Source organism: Triticum aestivum, chromosome 5B (assembly GCF_018294505.1).
Source record: "Triticum aestivum cultivar Chinese Spring chromosome 5B, IWGSC CS RefSeq v2.1, whole genome shotgun sequence".
Lineage (NCBI taxonomy): Eukaryota > Viridiplantae > Streptophyta > Magnoliopsida > Poales > Poaceae > Triticum > Triticum aestivum.
Window position 1 is genome coordinate 110271754 of NC_057807.1, and position 22722 is coordinate 110294475.

The 22722-nt window shown below is 45.3% G+C and overlaps 2 protein-coding genes across 2 annotated transcripts; one reads left to right on the forward strand and one right to left on the reverse strand.

Annotated features, from left to right (window-relative positions):
* Window positions 1-656: 656 nt before the first annotated feature.
* Window positions 657-2358, reverse strand: LOC123115795 (uncharacterized). The gene is made up of 2 exons (XM_044536886.1): window positions 1588-2358; window positions 657-1450 (listed from the first exon to the last, which is right to left on the reverse strand). Exons 1-2 carry the CDS (start codon window positions 2004-2006, stop codon window positions 877-879), a joined length of 993 nt encoding a protein of 330 aa, XP_044392821.1. The 5' UTR covers window positions 2007-2358; the 3' UTR covers window positions 657-876.
* A 2088-nt stretch (window positions 2359-4446) lies between these two features.
* On the forward strand, window positions 4447-5277 carry LOC123114690 (uncharacterized). The gene has a single exon (XM_044536128.1). The coding sequence runs from the start codon at window positions 4447-4449 to the stop codon at window positions 5275-5277; it is 831 nt and encodes a 276-aa protein (XP_044392063.1).
* Window positions 5278-22722: the final 17445 nt, after the last annotated feature.

Genomic DNA, 22722 nt, shown 5'->3' on the forward strand with positions numbered 1-22722 from the left:
ATGGAAAGTGATTCAGAAACACCAAACATCGACAATGTAATCAATCAGAGCAGGGCAATCCGGCGAAGCACCTTAAAAGAATTCAACATATGGATTTTATATAGAAAATGCATCTCACATCCAATTGTTCTTTATTTTACTCTCAACTAGGTAGTACGAAGGACACAATCTCACAAGCGTTATACTGTTGTTTTGATTTTTTTTGCCAAGTCATTTTGGTTTTTGACTGTATTTACTATTGCTAATTTTCTTCACCCAGTTCGATTTTTACCTGAAGCAAAATGCCGATCTGCTTTGGGTGAACGTATGAACACACATAGGAACTGGCCTCTGTGTTGGAGACTGTAATGCATAGAAAGATACAGTCACATCTGTGTAACTCGGTATCTTGGATCTCCAAGCCTTGCTGCTCTGCTCTACTTGAAGAAGACTTGCATATTTATCCGAACATAGAGACTGCAAGCGGAAGCTTGGGTGTCTGCATTTGAGACTGCAGGTTCTCTGAAACGTTAAACTGTCTGATTCAACACATGCTTGCATTCTTTATTTTTCAGATGAAACGAAAGATCATTTTTTGTTTGGTTGTAATGTAGAGAATGAAACTTTGTATCTGACACCGAGTACATAGGACTATCTAGTTATGCCTTAGAATGGGAGAACAACAACATTTCTTGCATTATTTGTCAAACACAAGGCTTAATTTGGATCTTATCCTTACAACTGAACCCATGGCCCTATATTGGTAAGCTCATGGTAGATCTAGCTATAACTGAGCAACAGTACATGAGACACTAAAATGTAAATAAAAAATGAAACTGAACTCTTGCATAGATTTTGCTGGGAAGTGAAGCAGTTCGAGGGACAGAGACGTATGCATCATGTGTATGGGCCCAACAAACAAGGTGTATATGGAATAGATCTTTCTAGTTCCTTATTATAGCAGTCATCCAATCTTTTTGGGCGCATGTTGCCCAAGTCTTCTAGCTTGAGTTCATCTAGATGATAGGCATATCCTCTGTTCAACGTTTCACTGAAATAAATAATTTCTTTGTAAGGATGAAATCCAAGGATCTTAATATGTTCATCCCACCTGTGCCCTTCAAGTCTAGTTTCAAAGATTATCTCATGGTCTGAATTCAACTCGAACTTCTCTTTTACTGTACTGTAAATAGCTGGATTGATATCTGCCATAATCCAGCAGGGTCTGTGAACTTGTGGATCATAGTTTTGACGTGGAGGGATTTGGTGAAGGTTGTTACCATGCTTCAGAAGCCACTCACTCTGACCGCAGCATTCAGTGAGTATCCAAACTCGAAGCTGACATTGAGCATCAAGTGCTGCAAAATACACCCCCTTCTCTGATCTTCCAAGGAGAACCTGTGCGCACCGGTGCTGATCAACATCTGTTGGCAGTTTAATTGCTTGGTACGTGCCACTTGATAACGATATTCTGGCGAAAGGAGTCATTGACAAGAAGAAGATATTAGTACTAAATCAAGAACCAATGCGAGCTCTTTATTGAAGAGGAAATAACATTGTAAGAAGAAATGATGGTGCTTAGGAAGTCAGTATGTAGTGTAGTAGTACCTCATAACAAAATGACAGTGCACGTAGATTTCACCATGCCAGTACACGGCGTATAGTTCATCTGGCATTGGCAGCTCAAGCAGTAACATGTCGGCAAGAGTCCCTAGGGTACCTCCCTGTCGGATGAATGATCTCTCTTTCCATCTTGTTGTTTCTGAAGAGAAAACATGCATCATGTATGGAGATGGAGGCCATTGCTGTTGCTTCTTCTCTGCGTCCAGTCCACGCCCACGGGGGGGTACATGTAGGAACCTAAGCACTTGGTAGTGCGGCGACACCGTGGGATCAAACACGATGTAGTTTCGTTCATGATAAAAGAGCTCAAACCCCAAGGAGGAGATGGGCGTGGGGGCAGGCTTGCCCAACGTCGTGCGGCGGGATTGACCACATAATGATCTAGCAAAACTAGTCCGTTGCATACGTCCTCCACAGAGATGTCGTCCGTGGGCATGAAGTGGAGGTCGGCATAGCCGCGGATTGCTGAGGGGTGGAAGAAGAACAAGAACTCCGTGAAGTCAAGCTCATAGAAGTTGATGAGGAAGCCGGCCAAGGAGAGCGGGAGGAGGTCCCGGTCCAGGAGACGATGAGCGTCCACGACGGCGTGCCAGGAGCGGCACACGCAGCGGGCCGCAGCAAGACTGCGCGGTGGAAGACAGCGGAGGACGTCCGCGAGCACGTCCTCGGGTAGCCACTGCGTCTGGTCCATCTCTCTACTTGTCACCGCTGCTGGATCTAGATCTGAATCGCCGCCTTGCCCTGTTCTTCTCTCGGCATCGGCGTCGAAGTCAAGTCGAACAAGCCACTCCCGGTCCGAACATTAGTCCAAAACAGCGAGAGTCTCAACTCTACCTCTAACCAGAAGAACGTCCGTGCGTTGCAACGGGACCACATTAATTTTAAGTGTTCAATATTAATCATGTTAATATTACATTTAATATTCTCATACATATCAAATGATACTGGTGACCTTTTTTACCATCAAAACCTCACACACATACACTCTCCGTACCTCTTCCTCACTCTCTCTCCCCCTCTCCCTCTCTCTCTCTAACACACACACATATCCATCTTATTGGGTATGGGACCATAATCCATCTATTTTACACACACGCTAGTGCATAACAATATGGATTATGTGTATTATATTTGCCACCACAACTGAGGGAATTTATTTCATGTAAATCGGCCAGCCACAGCTCCGTGACAAACAATACATCTAAATTCTCAGCGTTATTTTTATCTAATATGCATTATCTTTATACTTATTTTTGTCCGCGATTAAACTATTACTTAAACTTGCTACCACCAAATGATCTCTCCCTCTCTCTCTCTCTCTCTCTCTCTCTCTCAGACACACACACACTCACACACACACTCTCTGACATTATAGGACCAAAAACTTTTATCAATTACCATATTGTAGAACACCACACTCCTCACTGCATCGATGGGCGTTGGGTGGTGTCTCTTGGTCACCTGGCATCCTCTAATTCTGCGCCACCATCTCGATTTTCTCCCTTGGCACCGAATTGTAAACACCTACCCTCCTTCTCGTCCTTCACTGTGCTCCACAACACCCGAGCTGATCGCGAATCAAATCTGGACTGCTGGTACGGGCGCCCATGAGCTAATACAACGATTCTCAATCAGACATGACAAGAATGTAAAAAAGAGCACATACCTTGATGCGAAAACTGCTGCCGCCTACCAAGTGAAGACCAGCAGGTGCGCTGCTCCGCCGTGGACCTGTGCTGGCTTGAGTCCATGTCCGCCGTTGGCCGCTGCTCGCATTCGTCCCACCCATCGCCCAAGCCGACGTTAGGAGCAAACTCAATAGCCTTGCCCGCCTTAATGGTTCCACACCACGAGATCGAATCAAGCATCATAGAGTTCGGGGAGGAGTAGCATTTCCACCGCCAACTCCTCGCTGATGTATCAGCGTAGAGTGCGGGGAGGACACGAAACGTAAATACCCGGGGTTTAGCACTGGTGGCGGGAACGACCGACACGGCCTCCTTGCGCCGCTCCTTGCTGCCCGCCCTGCTCTGGGGATCCTAGCGCCCTGCCCTAGGGTTACTCGCTGGCGGCGGCTGCGGCGGCGTTTCCCTCAAGAAAAAAAGCACGTCTCATGTCTGGCTCGTGCAGGAATCCATCACCAAGTAGGATCAGTAGTTCCGTCCCGAATCGGTTATGTTGCAAGTCCTAGCTAGGGAAATACCCAATGGTTCCTGGTTGTATATGCACCATATATGGGATTTTTTTAAAAAGTCAAAATAGGTAAGAACTATTTTGACAAAACGCTTGACTTACTTTTGCACTGGTATATACACTTTCACACAAAAAAACAAAAGTTGACATCACAGCAAAAAAGACAAAATTTATTTGCTATTATAGGTCACTATTCACACTATTTTAGCTAAAAATTTGTCTTTTTCGAAAAGAAGTCAAAGGGATATTTTTTATGTGTGGATTTTTTCTCACGGGTATAGCAAAAGGTCAAGTTTATTTCAAAAATATTTTCAGGAATTTTTGACTTTTTGTTGAATTACTATTTTCCCATATAGGGTGTATATGTCCCCATAGACCACAAATCCTCCTCCGTCCTAGCTATAGCTATATATACGCATTACCCTGCACCCCTATAAACAGTACACCCAAAGACCAATAGAAAGATCAGCGGGCACGAGGCATGACCGTGTGTATCAATTGCTTGCGCGTATCCGTGTTGCTTCTAGTAGATCGATACTACATCAACCGTGGTTAGCCAGCTACGTCCAATCTATTCGAGTGTTTTCGTTTGCGTACGTGTTTTTCTGGTATATACTTCAGAATTCACTAATTCAGTCAGTCGGGGGCTGGATGTCTAAGCAAAGAAGGCAGGACGAGGATGATGAGGCCAACTACTACCACGACCGCAGCGGCAACAAGGAGAAGAGCCTCTATCTGGTTCTAGACGACTGGCACAAGGGCTTCACCATCCGCAAGATCGATGCCGACAGTCCCAACCTCAGCGCCTCCCCTGTCCTCCGGCTAGTGTCACCTGAGCGTGGCCGTGCCATGAAGTTCGCAGCCCTGGGCGGCTACATCATCGCCACGAGCAACATACATGCCGGATCCCTCTTCTACGACACTGACACCGCCGGACTAGCCATCGGCCCTCCCATTCCAGACGCACTGCTTTGTGGCTCCAACACCTTCCTGACCTCCGGCGCCGGTGACACGCTGTTCGCGTTCGCCTTCCACTTCATGGAGCGGCCTGTGTCCTTTGAGGCGATGGCGAAGCCGCCGCCGATGGATGACGACGACCTGCTGCCCACCGACTGGTCCTGGAGAAGCATGCCGACACCCTTCACCAAGGACGAGATGATCTTCTCCTACGCGCTGCACCCGGACGGGCGCACCATATTCGTGTCCTCGTGGAGCAGGGCGGTCTGCGGCACGTACTCCATAGACACTAGGAGCTGCAAGTGGAGGCGCCATGGGGAGTGGATGCTGCCTTTCAGAGGCCGAGGCTACTTCGACGACGAGCTAGACGCATGGGTCGGGCTGCACGAGGACGGCTACGTCTGCTCCTGCCAGGTTGCCTCCCGCAGCGGCGGCACCATGCAGCAACCGGAGTGGAAGATGGCCGACGAGCGTAGGGTGTGGATCCCGTGGCATCAGCTGGAGTTTCGCCTGCGTCGGATGTGACGGCGCGGGCGGAGTATTGAGGAGTCGCCGACGTCAGCCAGGGCCTGGGGCACAGAGGAGTCCTCCTAGTCAAGGAGATCGGAGAGAAGAAGATGATGGCGACGCGAGGACACATGAGGGCAGGTGTCGAGAGGATCGGTCGTCCAGGCTCGTGAGGAGGGCAGCGTTGGGAGGAACGCGTTAATGGTACCGTGTACAAAAATCCCATCAAAGCAAGTAAAATATACCATCGATGCTTAATTGATTCTGATTTAATTTTTATAGGCATTTTCGGATTTGTAGGGCATGTGCCCATGATCCTCGCACGCCGTACCTTTTTTTGACGTGTATGATTGTGATTAATTTAAGGAAATACCCCATCAATGCTTGATTGATTGTGATTAATTTTTTTATATGGTAACTAATCCGATGGGTTTATGTGGGCGGTGACACGAAAAGGCAGGTGGGAGGGGAGACAAAAAATAACCGGTCAGAAGAAAAAAGAATTGATTGTTGCCTTGTACGTTTGGTTTTGGTATTTGAAGATTGATTACCATCCGTTAGTTGGGTTACCAAAGAATAAATCAATCATCATATGTGAATTCATTGTGTTACCAAATAAACATTGGGTTTGTACGACCAGTAGGAGGGGGGCGAATAAAAAACCGATGAAAAAAACCAACAAAATTGGGAGGTGGTAGGGAGGACGAAAAAAAACCAGCAAAAAAACTGGCGGACTATTCACCAACTGCTCCATTAGGAGTAGAGATATGTGAGTTGGTAGTCTCACCTCACTCTCACCTCATCCATCACTTCTATCTTTCGCCCACCTTTCACATCACGCGGCATAGTTGGACCGGCCCATTAACAATCACGCGACCCCTCCCTCCATCATTTGCCCTGGACAAGCGATCCTCCCGAACACGTCCTCATCGTCTCCTCGCACTGCCATCCCTTCTTCTCTCTGATCTCCTCAACCAGGGCAACTCCTCTATACCCGAGGTCCTCGACTGCATCTCACCCAGCGCGACCATCTATTCGCGTCTGGGGAGGCTGGCCCGGACCCCGCCATCACCATCGCCCATCTCTCTGTGAAATTCACTCGATCTATTCCACCTCCTTCCATTCAAGGCAACGCATGTACCCAAATCTGCGGCAGTTGCTATCGATCTCAAACTCCATGCGCTGGGGTAGTCACGCAGGGTGACATGGACGAATGGTTGCCGCCACAAGGCTGTCTCTAGATGCAGGGCCGTCGTCGTAGGACGGGCGGGTTACAATCCTTCATATCCAGGGCAACGAGTGTGGTAACCAGATCGACTCCAAATTTTGGGAGATGGTCTGCGAAGAGCATGGCATCGACCCAATCGGCCGCTATGACGACACCCCCGACCTCCAGCTCGATCGCGCTAATGTCTACCACAATGAGGCCTCCTGTGGCAGGTTCGTGCCTAGTGCATACAAAGTCGAGCGGCCATGTCTCTCATTTTTCATTCTTTCGTGGGCATCATTCTCTTGACGGAGAGGAAGAAGATCGGCACTAGATGAATGATGCGTCTCCAATGTATCTATAATTTTTGATTGTTCCATGCTATTATATTATCTGTTTTGGATGTTTAACAGACATTTATATGCTATTTTATATTATTTTTGGGACTAACCTATTAACCGAGAGCCCAGTGCCACTTTCTATTTTTTTGTCTATTTTAGAGTTTCGCAGAAAAGGAATACCAAACGGAGTCCAAACGGAATGAAACTTTCATGATGATCTTTCTTGGGCCAGAAGAAACCAGAAGACTTGGAGATGAAGTCGGAGATGCAGCAAGGCGTCCACGAGGCAGGAGGGCGTGCCCCCTACCTCGTGGGCCCCTCGTAGGTCTCCTGACCTAGCTCCTTCGCCTATATACACTCTTATACCCTGAAAACATCCAGGGGAGCCACGAAACCAGTTTTCCACCGCTGCAACCTTCTGTACCCGTGAGATCCCATCTAGGGACCTTTTCCGGCGTCCTGTCGGAGGGGGATTCGATCACAGAGGGCTTCTTCATCAACACCATTACCTCTCCGATGATGCGTGAGTAGTTTACCACAGACCTACGGGTCCATAGCTAGTAGCTAGATGGCTTCTTCTCTCTCTTTGATTCTCAATACCATGTTCTTCTTGATGTTCTTGGAGATCTATTCGATGTAATATTCTTTTGCGCTGTGTTTGCCCAGATCCGATGAATTGTGGATTTATGATCAGATTATCTATGAATATTATTTGGTTCTTCTCTGAATTCTTATATGCATGATTTGATATCTTTGCAAGTCTCTTCGAATTATCGGTTTAGTTTGGCCTACTAGATTGATCTTTCTTGCAATGGGAGAAGTGCTTAGCTTTGGGTTCAATCTTGCGGTGTCATTTCCCAGTGACAGTAGGGGCAGCAAGGCACGTATTGTACTGTTGCCATCAAGGACAAAAAGATGGGGTTTTCATCATATTGCTTGAGTTAATTCCTCTACATCATGTCATCTTACTTAATGCGTTACTCTGTTCTTTATGAACTTAATACTCTAGATGCAGGCAGAAGTCGGTCGATGTGTGGAGTAATAGTAGTAGATGCAGATGTTGGAAATATGCCCTAGAGGCAATAATAAAAGCATTATTATTATATTTCCTTGTTCATGATAATTGTCTTTATTCATGCTATAATTGTGTTATCCGGAAATCGTAATACATGTGTGAATAACAGACACCAACATGTCCCTAGTGAGCCTCTAGTTGACTAGCTCGTTGATCAACAGATAGTCATGGTTTCCTGACTATGGACACTGGATGTCATTGATAACGAGATCACATCATTGGGAGAATGATGTGATGGACAAGACCCAATCCTAAACATAGCACAAGATCGTATAGTTCGTTTGCTAGAGTTTTCCAATGTCAAAGTATCTTTTCCTTAGACCATGAGATCGTGTAACTCCCGGATACCGTAGGAGTGCTTTGGGTATGCCAAACGTCACAACGTAACTGGGTGACTATAAAGGTAGACTACGGGTATCTCCGAAAGTGTCTGTTGGGTTACATGGATCAAGACTGGGATTTGTCACTCCGTATGACGGAGAGGTATCACTGGGCCCACTCGGTAATGCATCATCATAATGAGCTCAGAGTGACCAAGTGTCTGGTCACGGGATCATGCATTACGGTACGAGTAAAGTGACTTGCCGGTAATGAGATTGAACGAGGTATTGGGATACTGACGATCGAATCTCGGGCAAGTAACATATCGATAGACAAAGGGAATAGCGTACGGGATTGATTAAATCCTCGACATCGTGGTTCATCCGATGAGATCATCGTGGAGCATGTGGGAGCCAACATGGGTATCCAGATCCCGCTGTTGGTTATTGACCGGAGAGTCGTCTCGGTCATGTCTGCTTGTCTCCCGAACCCGTAGGGTCTACACACTTAAGGTTCGGTGACGCTAGGGTTATGAAGATATGTATATGCAGAAACTCGAATGTTGTTCGGAGTCCCAGATGAGATCCTGGACGTCACGAGGAGTTCCGGAATGGTCCGGAGGTAAAGAATTATATATAGGAAGTGCTATTTCGGGCATCGGGACAAGTTTCGGGGTTATCGGTATTGTACCGGGACCACCGGAAGGGTCCCGGGGGTCCACCGGGTGGGGCCACCTGTCCCGGGGGGCCACATGGGCTGTAGGGGGTGCGCCTTGGCCTAGATGGGCCAAGGGCACCAGCCCCTATAGGCCCATGCGCCTAGGGTTTCCACCATGGAAGAGTCCATGTGGTGGAAGGCACCCCTAGGTGCCTTGGGGGGGAGGGAAACCTCCCCTTGGCCGCCGCCCCCCTAGTAGATGCCATCTACTAGGGCCGGCGCCCCCCTGGCACCCCTATATATAGTGGGGGGGAGAGGAGGGATTACACACCAGCCCCTGGCGCCTCCATCTCCCCCCGTTACGTCTCTCCCTCGTAGTCTCGGCGAAGCCCTGCTGCTGTGACGCCCTGCATCCACCACCACGCCGTCGTGCTGCTGGATCTTCATCAACCTATCATCCCCCCTTGCTGGATCAAGAAGGAGGAGACGTCTCCCGTCCCGTACGTGTGTTGAACGCAGAGGTGCCGTCCGTTCGGCGCTGGTCATCGGTGATTTGAATCACGTCGAGTACGACTACATCATCACCGTTCTTTTGAACGCTTCCGTGCGCGATCTACAAAGGTATGTAGATGCATCTAATCACTCGTTGCTAGATGAACTCCTAGATGATCTTGGTGAAACGAGTAGGAAATTTTTTGTTTTCTGCAACGTTCCCCAACAGTGGCATCATGAGCTAGGTCTATGCGTAGTTCTTCTTGCGCGAGTAGAACACAATTTGTTGTGGGCGTAGATTTGTCAACTTTCTTGCCGTTACTAGTCCTTTCTTGCTTCAGCGGTATTGTGGGATGAAGCGGCCTGGACCAACCTTACACGTACGCTTACGTGAGACCGGTTCCACCGACTAACATGCACTAGTTGCATAAGGTGGCTGGCGGGTGTCTGTCTCTCTCACTTTAGTTGGAGCGGAATCGATGAACAGGGTCCTTATGAAGGGTAAATAGAAGTTGACAAATCAGGTTGTGGCTTTAACATAGGTAAGAAAACATTCTTGCTAGAACCCTAATTCAGCCACGTAAAACTTGCAACAACAATTAGAGGACGTCTAACTTGTTTTTGCAGCAAGTGGTTTGTGATATGATATGGCCAAAGTTGTGATGAATGATGAATGATCTATATGTGATGTATGAGATGTTCATGCTATTGTAATAGGAATCACGACTTGCATGTCGATGAGTATGACAACCGGCAGGAGCCATAGGAGTTGTCTTTATTCTTTTATATGACCTGCGTGTCATCAAGAAACACCATGTAAATTACTTTACTTTATTGCTAAACGCGTTAGCCATAGTAGTAGAAGTAATAGTTGGCGAGCAACTTCATGGAGACACGATGATGGAGATCATGATGATGGAGATCATGGTGTCAAGCCGGTGACAAGATGATCATGGAGCCCCAAGATGGAGATCAAAGGAGCTATGTGATATTGGCCATATCATGTCACGTTTATTATTTGATTGCATGTGATGTTTATCATGCTTTGCATCTTGTTTACTTAGAACGACGGTAGTAAATAAGATGATCCCTCACAATAAATTCAAGAAGTGTTCCCCCTAACTGTGCACCATTGCGACAATTCGCTGTTTCAAAACACCATGTGATGATCGGGTGTTTTATTCAGACGTTTACATACAACGGGTGTAAGACAGATTTACACATGCAAACACTTAGGTTAACTTGACGAGCCTAGCATGTACAGACATGGCCTCGGAACACAGAAGACCGAAAGGTCAAGCATGAGTCGTATAGAAGATACGATCAATATGAAGATGTTCACAGACATTGACTAGTCCGTCTCACGTGATGATCGGACACGGTCTAGTTAAACTCGGATCATGCAATACTTAGATGACTGGAGGGATGTCTAATCTAAGTGGGAGTTCATTAATAATTTGATTAGTTGAACTTAATTATCATGAACTTAGTCTAAATATTTTACAATATGTCTTGTAGATTAAATGGCCAACGTAGTCCTCAACTTCAACGCGTTCCTAGAGAAAACCAAGCTGAAAGACGATGGCAGCAACTATACGGACTGGGTCCGGAACCTGAGGATCATCCTCATAGCTGCCAAGAAAGATTATGTCCTACAAGCACCGCTTGGTGACGCACCCGTTCTCCCTGCAGAACAAGATGTTATGAACGCTTGGCAGGCACGTTCCGATGACTACTCCCTCGTTCAGTGCGGCATGCTTTACAGCCTAGAGCCGGGGCTCCAAAAGCGTTTTGAGAGACATGGAGCATATGAGATGTTCGAAGAGATGAAAATGGTTTTCCAAGCTCATGCCCGGGTCGAGAGATATGAAGTCTCCGACAAATTCTTCAGCTGTAAGATGGAGGAAAACAGTTCTGTCAGTGAGCACATACTCACTATGTCTGGGTTGCATAACCGCTTGACTTAGCTGGGAGTTAATCTCCCGGATGATGCGGTCATTGACAGAATCCTCCAGTCGCTTCCACCAAGCTACAAGAGCTTTGTGATGAACTTCAATATGCAGGGGATGGAAAAGACCATTCCTGAAGTATTTGCTATGCTGAAATCAGCAGAGGTAGAAGTCAGGAAGGAACATCAAGTGTTGACGGTCAATAAAACCACTAAGTTCAAGAAAGGCAAGGGTAAAAAGAACTTCAAGAAGGACGGCAAGGAGGTTGCCGCGCCCGGCAAGCAAGCTGCTGGGAAGAAGCCAAAGAATGGACCCAAGCCCGAGACTGAGTGCTTTTATTGCAAGGGAAGCGGTCACTGGAAGCGGAACTGCCCTAAGTACTTAGCGGATAAGAAGGCCGGCAAAACAAAAGGTATATGTGATATACATGTAATTGATGTGTACCTTACTAGTGCCCGTAGTAGCTCCTGGGTATTTGATACCGGTGCAGTTGCTCACATTTGTAACTCAAAGCAGGGGCTGCGGAATAAGCGGAAACTGGCAAAGGACGAGGTGACGATGCGCGTCGGGAATGGTTCCAAGGTCAATGTGGTCGCCGTCGGCACGCTACCTCTGCATCTCCCTTCGGGATTAGTTTTAAACCTTAATAATTGTTATTTAGTACCAGCTTTGAGCATGAACATTGTATCGGGATCTCGTTTAATTCGAGATGGCTACTCTTTTAAATCTGAGAATAATGGTTGTTCCATTTTTATGAGAGATATGTTTTATGGTCATGCTCCTATGGTGAATGGTTTATTCTTTATGAATCTCGAACGTGATGCTACACATGTTCATAATGTGAGTACCAAAAGAAGTAAGGTTGATAATGATAGTCCCACATACCTGTGGCACTGCCGCCTTGGTCACATAGGTGTCAAATGCATGAAGAAGCTCCATGCTGATGGACTTTTAGAGTCTCTTGATTATGAATCATTTGACACATGCGAACCATGCCTTATGGGTAAAATGACCAAGACTCCGTTCTCAGGAACAATGGAGCGAGCAACCGACTTATTGGAAATCATACATACTGATGTGTGCGGTCCAATGAGTGTTGAGGCTCGCGGTGGCTATCGTTATGTTCTCACCCTCACTGATGATTTAAGTAGGTATGGGTATATCTACTTAATGAAACACAAGTCTGAAACCTTTGAAAAGTTCAAGGAATTTCAGAGTGAGGTTGAAAATCAACGTGACAGGAAAATCAAGTTTCTACGATCAGATCGTGGAGGAGAATACTTGAGTCACGAGTTTGGCACACACTTAAGAAAATGTGGAATAGTTTCACAACTCACGCCGCCTGGAACACCTCAGCGTAATGGTGTGTCCGAACGTCGTAATCGCACTCTATTAGATATGGTGCGATCTATGATGTCTCTTACCGATTTACCGCTATCCTTTTGGGGCTATGCTTTAGAGACTGCCGCGTTCACTTTAAATAGGGCTCCGTCGAAATCCGTTGAGACGACACCGTATGAATTATGGTTTGGGAAGAAACCTAAGCTGTTGTTTCTAAAAGTTTGGGGATGCGATGCTTATGTCAAGAAACTTCAACCTGAAAAGCTCGAACCCAAGTCAGAAAAATGCGTCTTCATAGGATACCCAAAAGAAACTATTGGGTACACCTTCTACCTCAGATATGAAGGCAAGATCTTTGTTGCCAAGAATGGGTCCTTTCTGGAGAAAGAGTTTCTCTCGAAAGAAGTAAGTGGGAGGAAAGTAGAGCTTGATGAAGTATTACCTCTTGAACCGGAAAATGGCGCAACTCAAGAAAATGTTCCTGAGGTGCCTGCACCGACTAGAGAGGAAGTTAATGACAATGATCAAGATACTTCTGATCAAGCCCCTACTGAAATTCGAAGGTCCACAAGGACACGTTCCGCACCAGAGTGGTACGGCAACCCTGTCTTGGAAATCATGCTGTTAGACAACGGTGAACCTTCGAACTATGAAGAAGCGATGGCGGGCCCGGATTCCGACAAATAGCTAGAAGCCATGAAATCCGAGATAGGATCCATGTATGAAAACAAAGTATGGACTTTGACTGACTTGCCCATTGAGCGGCGAGCCATAGAAAATAAATGGATCTTTAAGAAGAAGACAGACGCGGATGGTAATGTGACCATCTATAAAGCTCGGCTTGTCGCTAAGGGTTATCGACAAGTTCAAGGGGTTGACTACGATGAGACTTTCTCACCGGTAGCGAAGCTGAAGTCCGTCCGAATCATGTTAGCAATTGCCTCATTCTATGATTACGAAATATGGCAAATGGACGTCAAAACGGCATTCCTTAATGGTTTCCTTAAGGAAGAATTGTATATGATGCAGCCGGAAGGTTTTGTCGATCCTAAGAATGCTGACAAAGTGTGCAAGCTCCAACGCTCGATTTATGGGCTGGTGCAAGCATCTCGGAGTTGGAACATTCGCTTTGATGAGATGATCAAAGCGTTTGGGTTTACACAGACTTATGGAGAAGCCTGCGTTTACAAGAAAGTGAGTGGGAGCTCTGTAGCATTTCTCATATTATATGTAGATGACATACTTTTGATGGGAAATGATATAGAACTCTTGGACAACATCAAGGCCTACTTGAATAAAAGTTTTTCAATGAAGGACATTGGAGAAGCTGCTTATATATTAGGCATCAAAATCTATAGAGATAGATCGAGACGCCTCATAGGTCTTTCACAAAGCACATACCTTGATAAGATATTGAAGAAGTTCAATATGGATCAATCCAAGAAGGGGTTCTTGCCTATGTTACAAGGTATGAAATTGAGCTCAGCTCAATGTCCGACCACGGCAGAAGATATAGAAGAGATGAGCGTCATCCCCTATGCCTCAGCCATAGGTTCTATTATGTATGCCATGCTGTGTACCAGACCTGATGTTAACCTTGCCGTCAGTTTGGTAGGAAGGTACCAAAGTAATCCCGGCAAGGAACACTAGACAACGGTCAAGAATATCCTGAAGTACCTGAAAAGGACTAAGGAAATGTTTCTCGTTTATGGAGGTGACGAAGAGCTCGTCGTAAAGGGTTACGTCGACGCTAGCTTCGACACAGATCTGGATGACTCTAAGTCACAAACCGGATACGTGTATATTTTGAATGGTGGGGCAGTAAGCTGGTGCAGTTGCAAGCAGAGAGTCGTGGCGGGATCTACATGTGAAGCGGAGTACATGGCAGCCTCGGAGGCAGCACATGAAGCAATATGGGTGAAGGAGTTCATCACCGACCTAGGAGTCATACCCAATGCGTCGGGGCCGATCAAGCTCTTCTGTGACAACACTGGAGCTATTGCACTTGCCAAGGAGCCCAGGTTTCACAAGAAGACAAGGCACATCAAGCGTCGCTTCAACTCCATTCGTGAAAATGTTCAAGATGGAGACATAGAGATTTGTAAAGTACATACGGACCTGAATATAGCAGATCCGTTGACTAAACCTCTCCCTAGAGCAAAACATGATCAACACCAGAATTCCATGGGTGTTCGATTCATCACAATGTAACTAGATTATTGACTCTAGTGCAAGTGGGAGACTGTTGGAAATATGCCCTAGAGGCAATAATAAAAGCATTATTATTATATTTCCTTGTTCATGATAATTGTCTTTATTCATGCTATAATTGTGTTATCCGGAAATCGTAATACATGTGTGAATAACAGACACCAACATGTCCCTAGTGAGCCTCTAGTTGACTAGCTCGTTGATCAACAGATAGTCATGGTTTCCTGACTATGGACACTGGATGTCATTGATAACGAGATCACATCATTGGGAGAATGATGTGATGGACAAGACCCAATCCTAAACATAGCACAAGATCGTATAGTTCGTTTGCTAGAGTTTTCCAATGTCAAAGTATCTTTTCCTTAGAGCATGAGATCGTGTAACTCCCGGATACCGTAGGAGTGCTTTGGGTATGACAAACGTCACAACGTAACTGGGTGACTATAAAGGTAGTCTATGGGTATCTCCGAAAGTGTCTGTTGGGTTACATGGATCAAGACTGGGATTTGTCACTCCGTATGACGGAGAGGTATCACTGGGCCCACTCGGTAATGCATCATCATAATGAGCTCAGAGTGACCAAGTGTCTGGTCACGGGATCATGCATTACGGTACGAGTAAAGTGACTTGCCGGTAACGAGATTGAACGAGGTATTGGGATACTGACGATCGAATCTCGGGCAAGTAACATATCGATAGACAAAGGGAATAGCATACGGGATTGATTAAATCCTCGACATCGTGGTTCATCCGATGAGATCATCGTGGAGCATGTGGGAGCCAACATGGGTATCCAGATCCCGCTGTTGGTTATTGACCGGAGAGTCGTCTCGGTCATGTCTGCTTGTCTCCCGAACCCGTAGGGTCTACACACTTAAGGTTCAGTGACGCTAGGGTTATGAAGATATGTATATGCAGAAACCCGAATGTTGTTCGGAGTCCCGGATGAGATCCCGGACGTCACGAGGAGTTCCGGAATGGTCCGGAGGTAAAGAATTATATATAGGAAGTGCTATTTCGGGCATCGGGACAAGTTTCCGGGTTATCGGTATTGTACCGGGACCACCGGAAAGGTCCCGGGGGTCCACCGGGTGGGGCCACCTGTCCCGGGGGGCCACATGGGCTGTAGGGGGTGCGCCTTGGCCTAGATGGGCCAAGGGCACCAGCCCCTATAGGCCCATGCGCCTAGGGTTTCCACCATGGAAGAGTCCATGTGGTGGAAGGCACACCTAGGTGCCTTGGGGGGGAGGGAAACCTCCCCTTGGCCGCCGCCCCCCCTAGTAGATGCCATCTACTAGGGCCGGCGCCCCCCCTAGCACCCCTATATATAGTGGGGGGGAGAGGAGGGATTACACACCAGCCCCTGGCGCCTCCATCTCCCCCCGTTACGTCTCTCCCTCGTAGTCTCGGTGAAGCCCTGCTGCTGTGACGCCCTGCATCCACCACCACGCCGTCGTGCTGCTGGATCTTCATCAACCTCTCCTCCCCCCTTGCTGGATCAAGAAGGAGGAGACGTATCCCGTCCCGTACGTGTGTTGAACGCGGAGGTGCCGTCCGTTCGGCGCTAGTCATCGGTGATTTGAATCACGTCGAGTATGACTACATCATCACCGTTCTTTTGAACGCTTCCGTGCGCGATCTACAAAGGTATGTAGATGCATCTAATCACTCGTTGCTAGATGAACTCCTAGATGATCTTGGTGAAACGAGTAGGAAATTTTTTTGTTTTCTGCAACGTTCCCCAACAACAGAATCGTTTTGGTCTACTTGACACGGACGTGAGGCCTATGTTCATGATCATTGCCTTAGATATCGTCATAACTTTGCGCTTTTCTATCAATTGCTCGGCAGTAATTTGTTCACCCACCGTAATATTTTCTATCTTGAGAGAAGCCTCTAGTGAAACCTATGGCCCCTGGGTCTCTTTTCCATATTACTGAATCTGGTTTACATCTTATTAGTTTCCCGTCAACTTGCAAATTTCTGTCGCCGTTCCCTATTTTGCAATCTTTAGTTTCCAATCTATAAACCAAAAATACCAAAAATATTTACTTTACTATTTATCTATCTCTATCAGATCTCACTTTTGCAAGTAACCATGAAGGGATTGACAACCCCTTTATCGTGTTGGGTGCAAGTTGTTGATTGTTTGTGCAGGTATTCAGTGACTAGTGCGTTGTCTCCTACTGGATTGATAGCTTGGTTCTCAAAACTAAGGGAAATACTTATGCTACTTTGCTACATCACCCTTTCCTCTTCAAGGAAAAACCAACACAAGCTCAAGAGGTAGCAAGAAGGATTTTTGGTGCCATTGCCGGGGAGATCTACGTCAAGTCAAGCCATACCAAGTACCCATCATAAACTCTTCTCTCTTGCATTACATTATTCGCCATTCGCCTCTTGTTTTCCTCTCCCCCACTTCTAAAACGATTTTTGAAAACAGTTGCCTTTTCTTCGCCCCTCTTCCGTTCGCCTTTTTCATTTGCTTCTTGTGTGCTCTATTGTTGGATTGGTTTGCTGCCATCAGTTCTGAAATTGGGGAGGTTATTTTTGAGAAGGATAGTAGTAACGATGGGGGGGGGAACTTTGATGCTTTTGATAATACTAATCCTCATGAAGAACCTACTATTTTGCACACTAAAAAGTTCCGCATTGGTAGTGGCAATATTATTGGAAAAGGGGTTATTCAAGATTTCTTTACTTGTGATGGTTCTTTACCCACTATGGGTGGGTCTATCCTACATGGACGCTGGTCGTCCTCCCATAGAAGCAATTCTCTTTAACCAAGAAGACATAATGCATTTACGATCCTTAGATCATGTTGCTTATAATGAAAAATCTAAGAAAGAGGGTTCCTACTGATGTTCTAGTTGATAGGATTTCTGAACTTAACGATAATTTTGCTATGCAGAACAACGGGTTGGGTTTCTCTCTTGAACAAAGGCTCATGACTTTGTGCCAAAAGAACGCCTATAATGATGAGTTGGTTGTACAATATGAAGGGCCAAAGGAGGAACCAATTCCTCTCGAGCTTGATATTGGGGATTTCTGTCCCATTAAATTTAGCCCTTTTGATTACTTTTGCTTGCCACAAAGGAAACTTGCTGCTGAATGTAGAGAGTACGAGATGAGTTTTTGAGATTTTCCCTATCATTATTATGGCAATTCTTAGATCTATTCACGTTTTTATGCCTAGCTAAGAGCATTAAACGATAGCGCTTGTTGGGAGGCAACCCAATTTTATTTTTGTCCTTTGCTTTTTGTTCCTGTTTAGTAATAAATAAACATCCAACCTATGGTTAGATGTGGTTTTATGTTTTAATTAGTGTTTGTGCCAAGTGAAATCTTTAGGATAGCTTATGGTGATAGTTGTGTTGATCCTGTTGAAAATCAGAAACTTTTGTGCTTAGTAAATTAGTTTTGAAAATTCACATAAACGTGTTTTTATATGATTATTTTTTATATAGATTGGTGCACAAATTTCTCAGGTTGTCCTAATTTGGTTGGATTTTTGGAGTTACATAAGTATTCGAGAGTTACAAATTACTACAGACTGTTCTGTTTTTGACAGATTCTGTTTTTCGCGTGTTGTTTGCTTATTTTGATGAATCTATGGGTAGTATCGGGGGTATGAACCATGGAGAAGTTGGAATATAGTAGATATTACACCAATATAAATAAAGAATGAGTTTGAAATAGTACCTTAAAGTGGTGATTTATTTTCTTATACTAATGGAGCTCATGAGATTTTCAGTTGAGTTTTGTGTTGTGAAGTTTTCAAGTTTTGGGTAAGGATTTGATGGACTATGGAATAAGGAGTGGCAAGAACCTAAGCTTGAGGAAGCCCAAGGCACCTCAAGGTAATATTCAAGTACAATCAAAAGCCTAAGCTTGGGGATGCCCCGGAAGGCATCCCCTCTTTCGTGTTCGTCTATCGGTAACTTTACTTGAGGCTATATTTTTATTCACCACATGATATGTGTTTTGCTTGGAGCGTCTTGTATGATTTGAGTATTTAATTTTTAGTTTACCACAATCATCCTTGATGTACACACCTTTTGGGAGAGACACACATGAATCATGATTTATTAGAATACTCTATGTGCTTCACTTATATCTTTTGAGCTAGGCAATATTGCTCTAGTACTTCACTTATATCTTTTTAGAGCATGGCGATGGCTTTATTTTTTAGAGATTGTTGATCTCTCATGCTTCACTTATATTATTTTGAGAGTCTTTTAGAACAGCATGGTAATTTTCTTTGGTTATAAAATTAGTCCTAATATGATGGGCATCCAAGATGGGTATAATAAAAACTTTCATATGAAGTGCATTGAATACTATGAGAAGTTTGATTCTTTATGATTGTTTTGAGATATGAAGATGGTGATATTAGAGTCATGCTAGTGGAGTAATTGTGAATTTGAGAAATACTTGTGTTGAGGTTTGTGAGTCCCGTAGCATGCACGTATGGTAAACCGTTGTGTTACAAATTTGGAGCATGATGTATTCATTTATTGTCTTCCTTATGAGTGGCGGTCGGGGACGAGCGATGGTCTTTTCCTACCAATCTATCCCCCTAGGAGAATGCACGTAGTACTTTGTTCAATGGCTAATAGATTTTTGCAATAAGTATGTGAGTTCTTTTTGACTAATGTTGAGTCCATGGATTATACGCACTCTCACCCTTCCACCATTGCTAGCCTCTCTTTTGCGGCGCAACTTTTGCCGGTACCATACACCCACCATTACCTTCCTAAAAACAGCCATCATACCTACCTATTATGGCATTTCCATAGCCATTCCGAGATATATTGCCATGCAACTTTCCACCATTCTGTTTATTATGACACGCTTCATCATTGTCATATTGCCTTGCATGATCATGTAGTTGACATCGTATTTGTGGCAAAGCTACCTTTCATAATTATTTCATACATGTCACTCTTGATTCATTGCATGTCCCGGTACACCTCCGGAGGAATTCACATAGAGTCATATTATGTTCTAAGCATTGAGTTGTAATTTTTTGAGTTGTAAGTAAATAGAAGTGTGATGATCATCATTATTAGAGCATTGTCCCATGTGAGGAAATAAAAAGAAAAAAGAGGCCAAAGAAGCCAAATGAAAAAAGAGAGAAAAAGAGAGAGGGGACAATGTTACTATCCTTTTTTCCACACGTGTGCTTCAAAGTAGCACCATGATCTTCATGATAGAGAGTCTCTTATTTTGTCACTTTCATATACTAGTGGGAATTTTTCATTATAGAACTTGGCTTGTATATTTCAACGATGGGATTCCTCAAATGCCCTAGGTCTTCATGAGCAAGCAAGTTATATGCACACCCACTTAGTTTCTTTTTTTTGAGCTTTCATACACTTATAGCTCTAGTGCATCCGTTGCATGGCAATCCCTACTTACTCACATTGATATCTATTGATGGGCATCTCCATAGCCCGTTGATACGCCTAGTTGATGTGAGCCCATGTCCCTCTTTTTGTCTTCTCCACAACCACCATTCTATTCCACCCATAGTGCTATGTCAATGGCTCACGGTCATGTATTGCGTGAAAGTTGAAAAGGTTTGAGAACATCAAAGTATGAAACAATTGCTTCGCTTGTCACCGGGGTTATGCATGATTTGATTATTTTGTGTGACAGAGATGGAGCATAGCCAAACTATACGATTTTGTAGGGATAAGATTTCTTTGGGCATATTATTTTGAGAAGACATAATTGCCTTGTTAGTATGCCTGAAGTATTATTATTTTTATGTCAATATTAAACTTTTGTTTTGAATCTTTCGGATATGAACATTCATGCCAGATAAAGAAAATTACATGGATAAATATGTTAGGTAGCATTCCTCATCAAAAATTCTGTTTTTATCATTTACCTACTCGAGGATGAGCAGGAATTAAGCTTGGGGATGCTTGGTATGTCTCCAACGTATCTATAATTTTTGATTGTTCCATGCTATTATATTATCTGTTTTGGATGTTTAACAAGCATTTATATGCTATTTTATATTATTTTTGGGACTAGCCTATTAACCGAGAGCCCAGTGCCACTTTCTGATTTTTTGTCTATTTTAGAGTTTCGCATAAAAGGAATACCAAACGGAGTCCAAACGGAATGAAACTTTCATGATGATCTTTCTTGGGCCAGAAGAAACCATAAGACTTGGAGATGAAGTCGGAGACGCAGCAAGACGACCATGAGGTAGGAGGGCGCGCCCAGGGGGTTTGTCTCCTAACCTAGCACCTTCGCCTATATATACTCTTATACCCTGAAAACATCAGGGGAAGCCATGAAACCACTTTTCCACCGCCGCAACCTTCTGTACCCGTGAGATCCCATCTAGGGACCTTTTTTGGTGTCCTGCCGGAGGGGGATTCGATCACGGAGGGCTTCTTCATCTACACCATTGCCTCTTCGATGATGCGTGAGTAGTTTACCATAGACCTACGGGTCCATAGCTAGTAGCTAGATGGCTTCTTCTCTCTCTTTGATTCTAGCGACCAGACCTCAAACAGTCTGATCTCTATGCATCAGTGTCATCCCTGGATCGGTAATGCTGACACGCACAGTACTTGAAGGATTTATAACAGAGTAGCAATCACACACTTATTACATTGAATGTCTCAAAAGAGAACTTATTACAGTAAATATGGTTTAAGGCCATCTAATAATGATAACATCGGAAGGCTTGGAAGATAAAGCGAGTCCATCAACTCCAACAACATCACCGAGTGAAAGATCACGACCTAAGGCACCTTACTCGTCATCTGAAAAGTCTGCAACATGAACGTTGCAGCCTGAAAATGGGTCAGCACATGGAATATGTTGGCAATGTAACACATAGAGAGTTGAAAGATCGTGGATGTCGCCTAGAGGGGGCACTACAAAAAAAGACACATCCGTGACATTTTGGGCCGAATGATTTTTTTTCTGTCATACATATGACACTTCTATGACGATAATTGTGACAAAACCCGGTATCATCATATATGTGGTGGGATCCTACTTTTATGACAAAAAATCATGACAGAAAATGGGCTTTTCGTCCTGGGCGGGCCGGAGACGCAGCTGCATGACATTCTTTGGGCCGTCCATGACGGAAAAAACCGTGGTAGAAGCGAGGGGGAGGAAAATTTTGGGGAGTTGCCGGTTACGGTGGGAGGTCGGGGGCGGAGCGATGCGCATTGCTCTCATACGTACGTGCGTGTGTGCGAGCCGTTGGCTCTAATTGAACACGAGTGAGGCGTTGGGCTCTAACTAAACCTGAGCGATTGCACTGCAGGCTATGCGTTACAGAACCCGAGGGATCGATCGATGGCTATTAACTGAACCCGATGGAGCGATTTCTTCGCTACTGCTGCTAACTGAAGCCGATCGATTGGATGAACAGTGAGTGTTGCGGGGGGGTTTGGATGAACAGTGAGCGGTGGCGTTGCCTCTGGATGAACAGGAACCCATGGTGTGGAGGGCTGGATGAAAATAGACGATGGAGGGGTGGGCGTGGAGGGGTGGTTGAACAGGACCCCGTGTTGTGGAGGGCTGGATGAACAGTAGACGGTGGAGGGGTGCCCGTGGAGGGGTGGTTGAACAGTAGCCGATGGAGTAGCGCACGGTGGAGGCTGGATGAACAGGAGCCCGTGGAGGCTGGAGGAGGTCGACGGTAGCCCGTGGAGGCTGGAGGAGGTTGACGGTGGAGATGAACAGTATCCTGTGGAGTCCCGTTTTGCGGTACGCCACACCCCTCCCCCGTTTCGACCGTAGCGCTCCAACACAAGTCCGTTTTGTCCGTTTTGCGGTACGCCACACCCCTCCCGATGAACAGGATCCCCGTTTCGGCCGTAGTGC

Coding starts and splice junctions, on each gene's coding strand:
- LOC123115795 (XM_044536886.1), bottom strand. CDS start 2,006: ATGCAACGGACTAGTTTTGCTAGATCATTATGTGGTCAATCCCGCCGC. Junction 1,451..1,587: donor CACTGTCATTTTGTTATGAG/GTACTACTACAC, acceptor TCCTTTCGCCAG/AATATCGTTATCAAGTGGCA.
- LOC123114690 (XM_044536128.1), top strand. CDS start 4,447: ATGTCTAAGCAAAGAAGGCAGGACGAGGATGATGAGGCCAACTACTAC.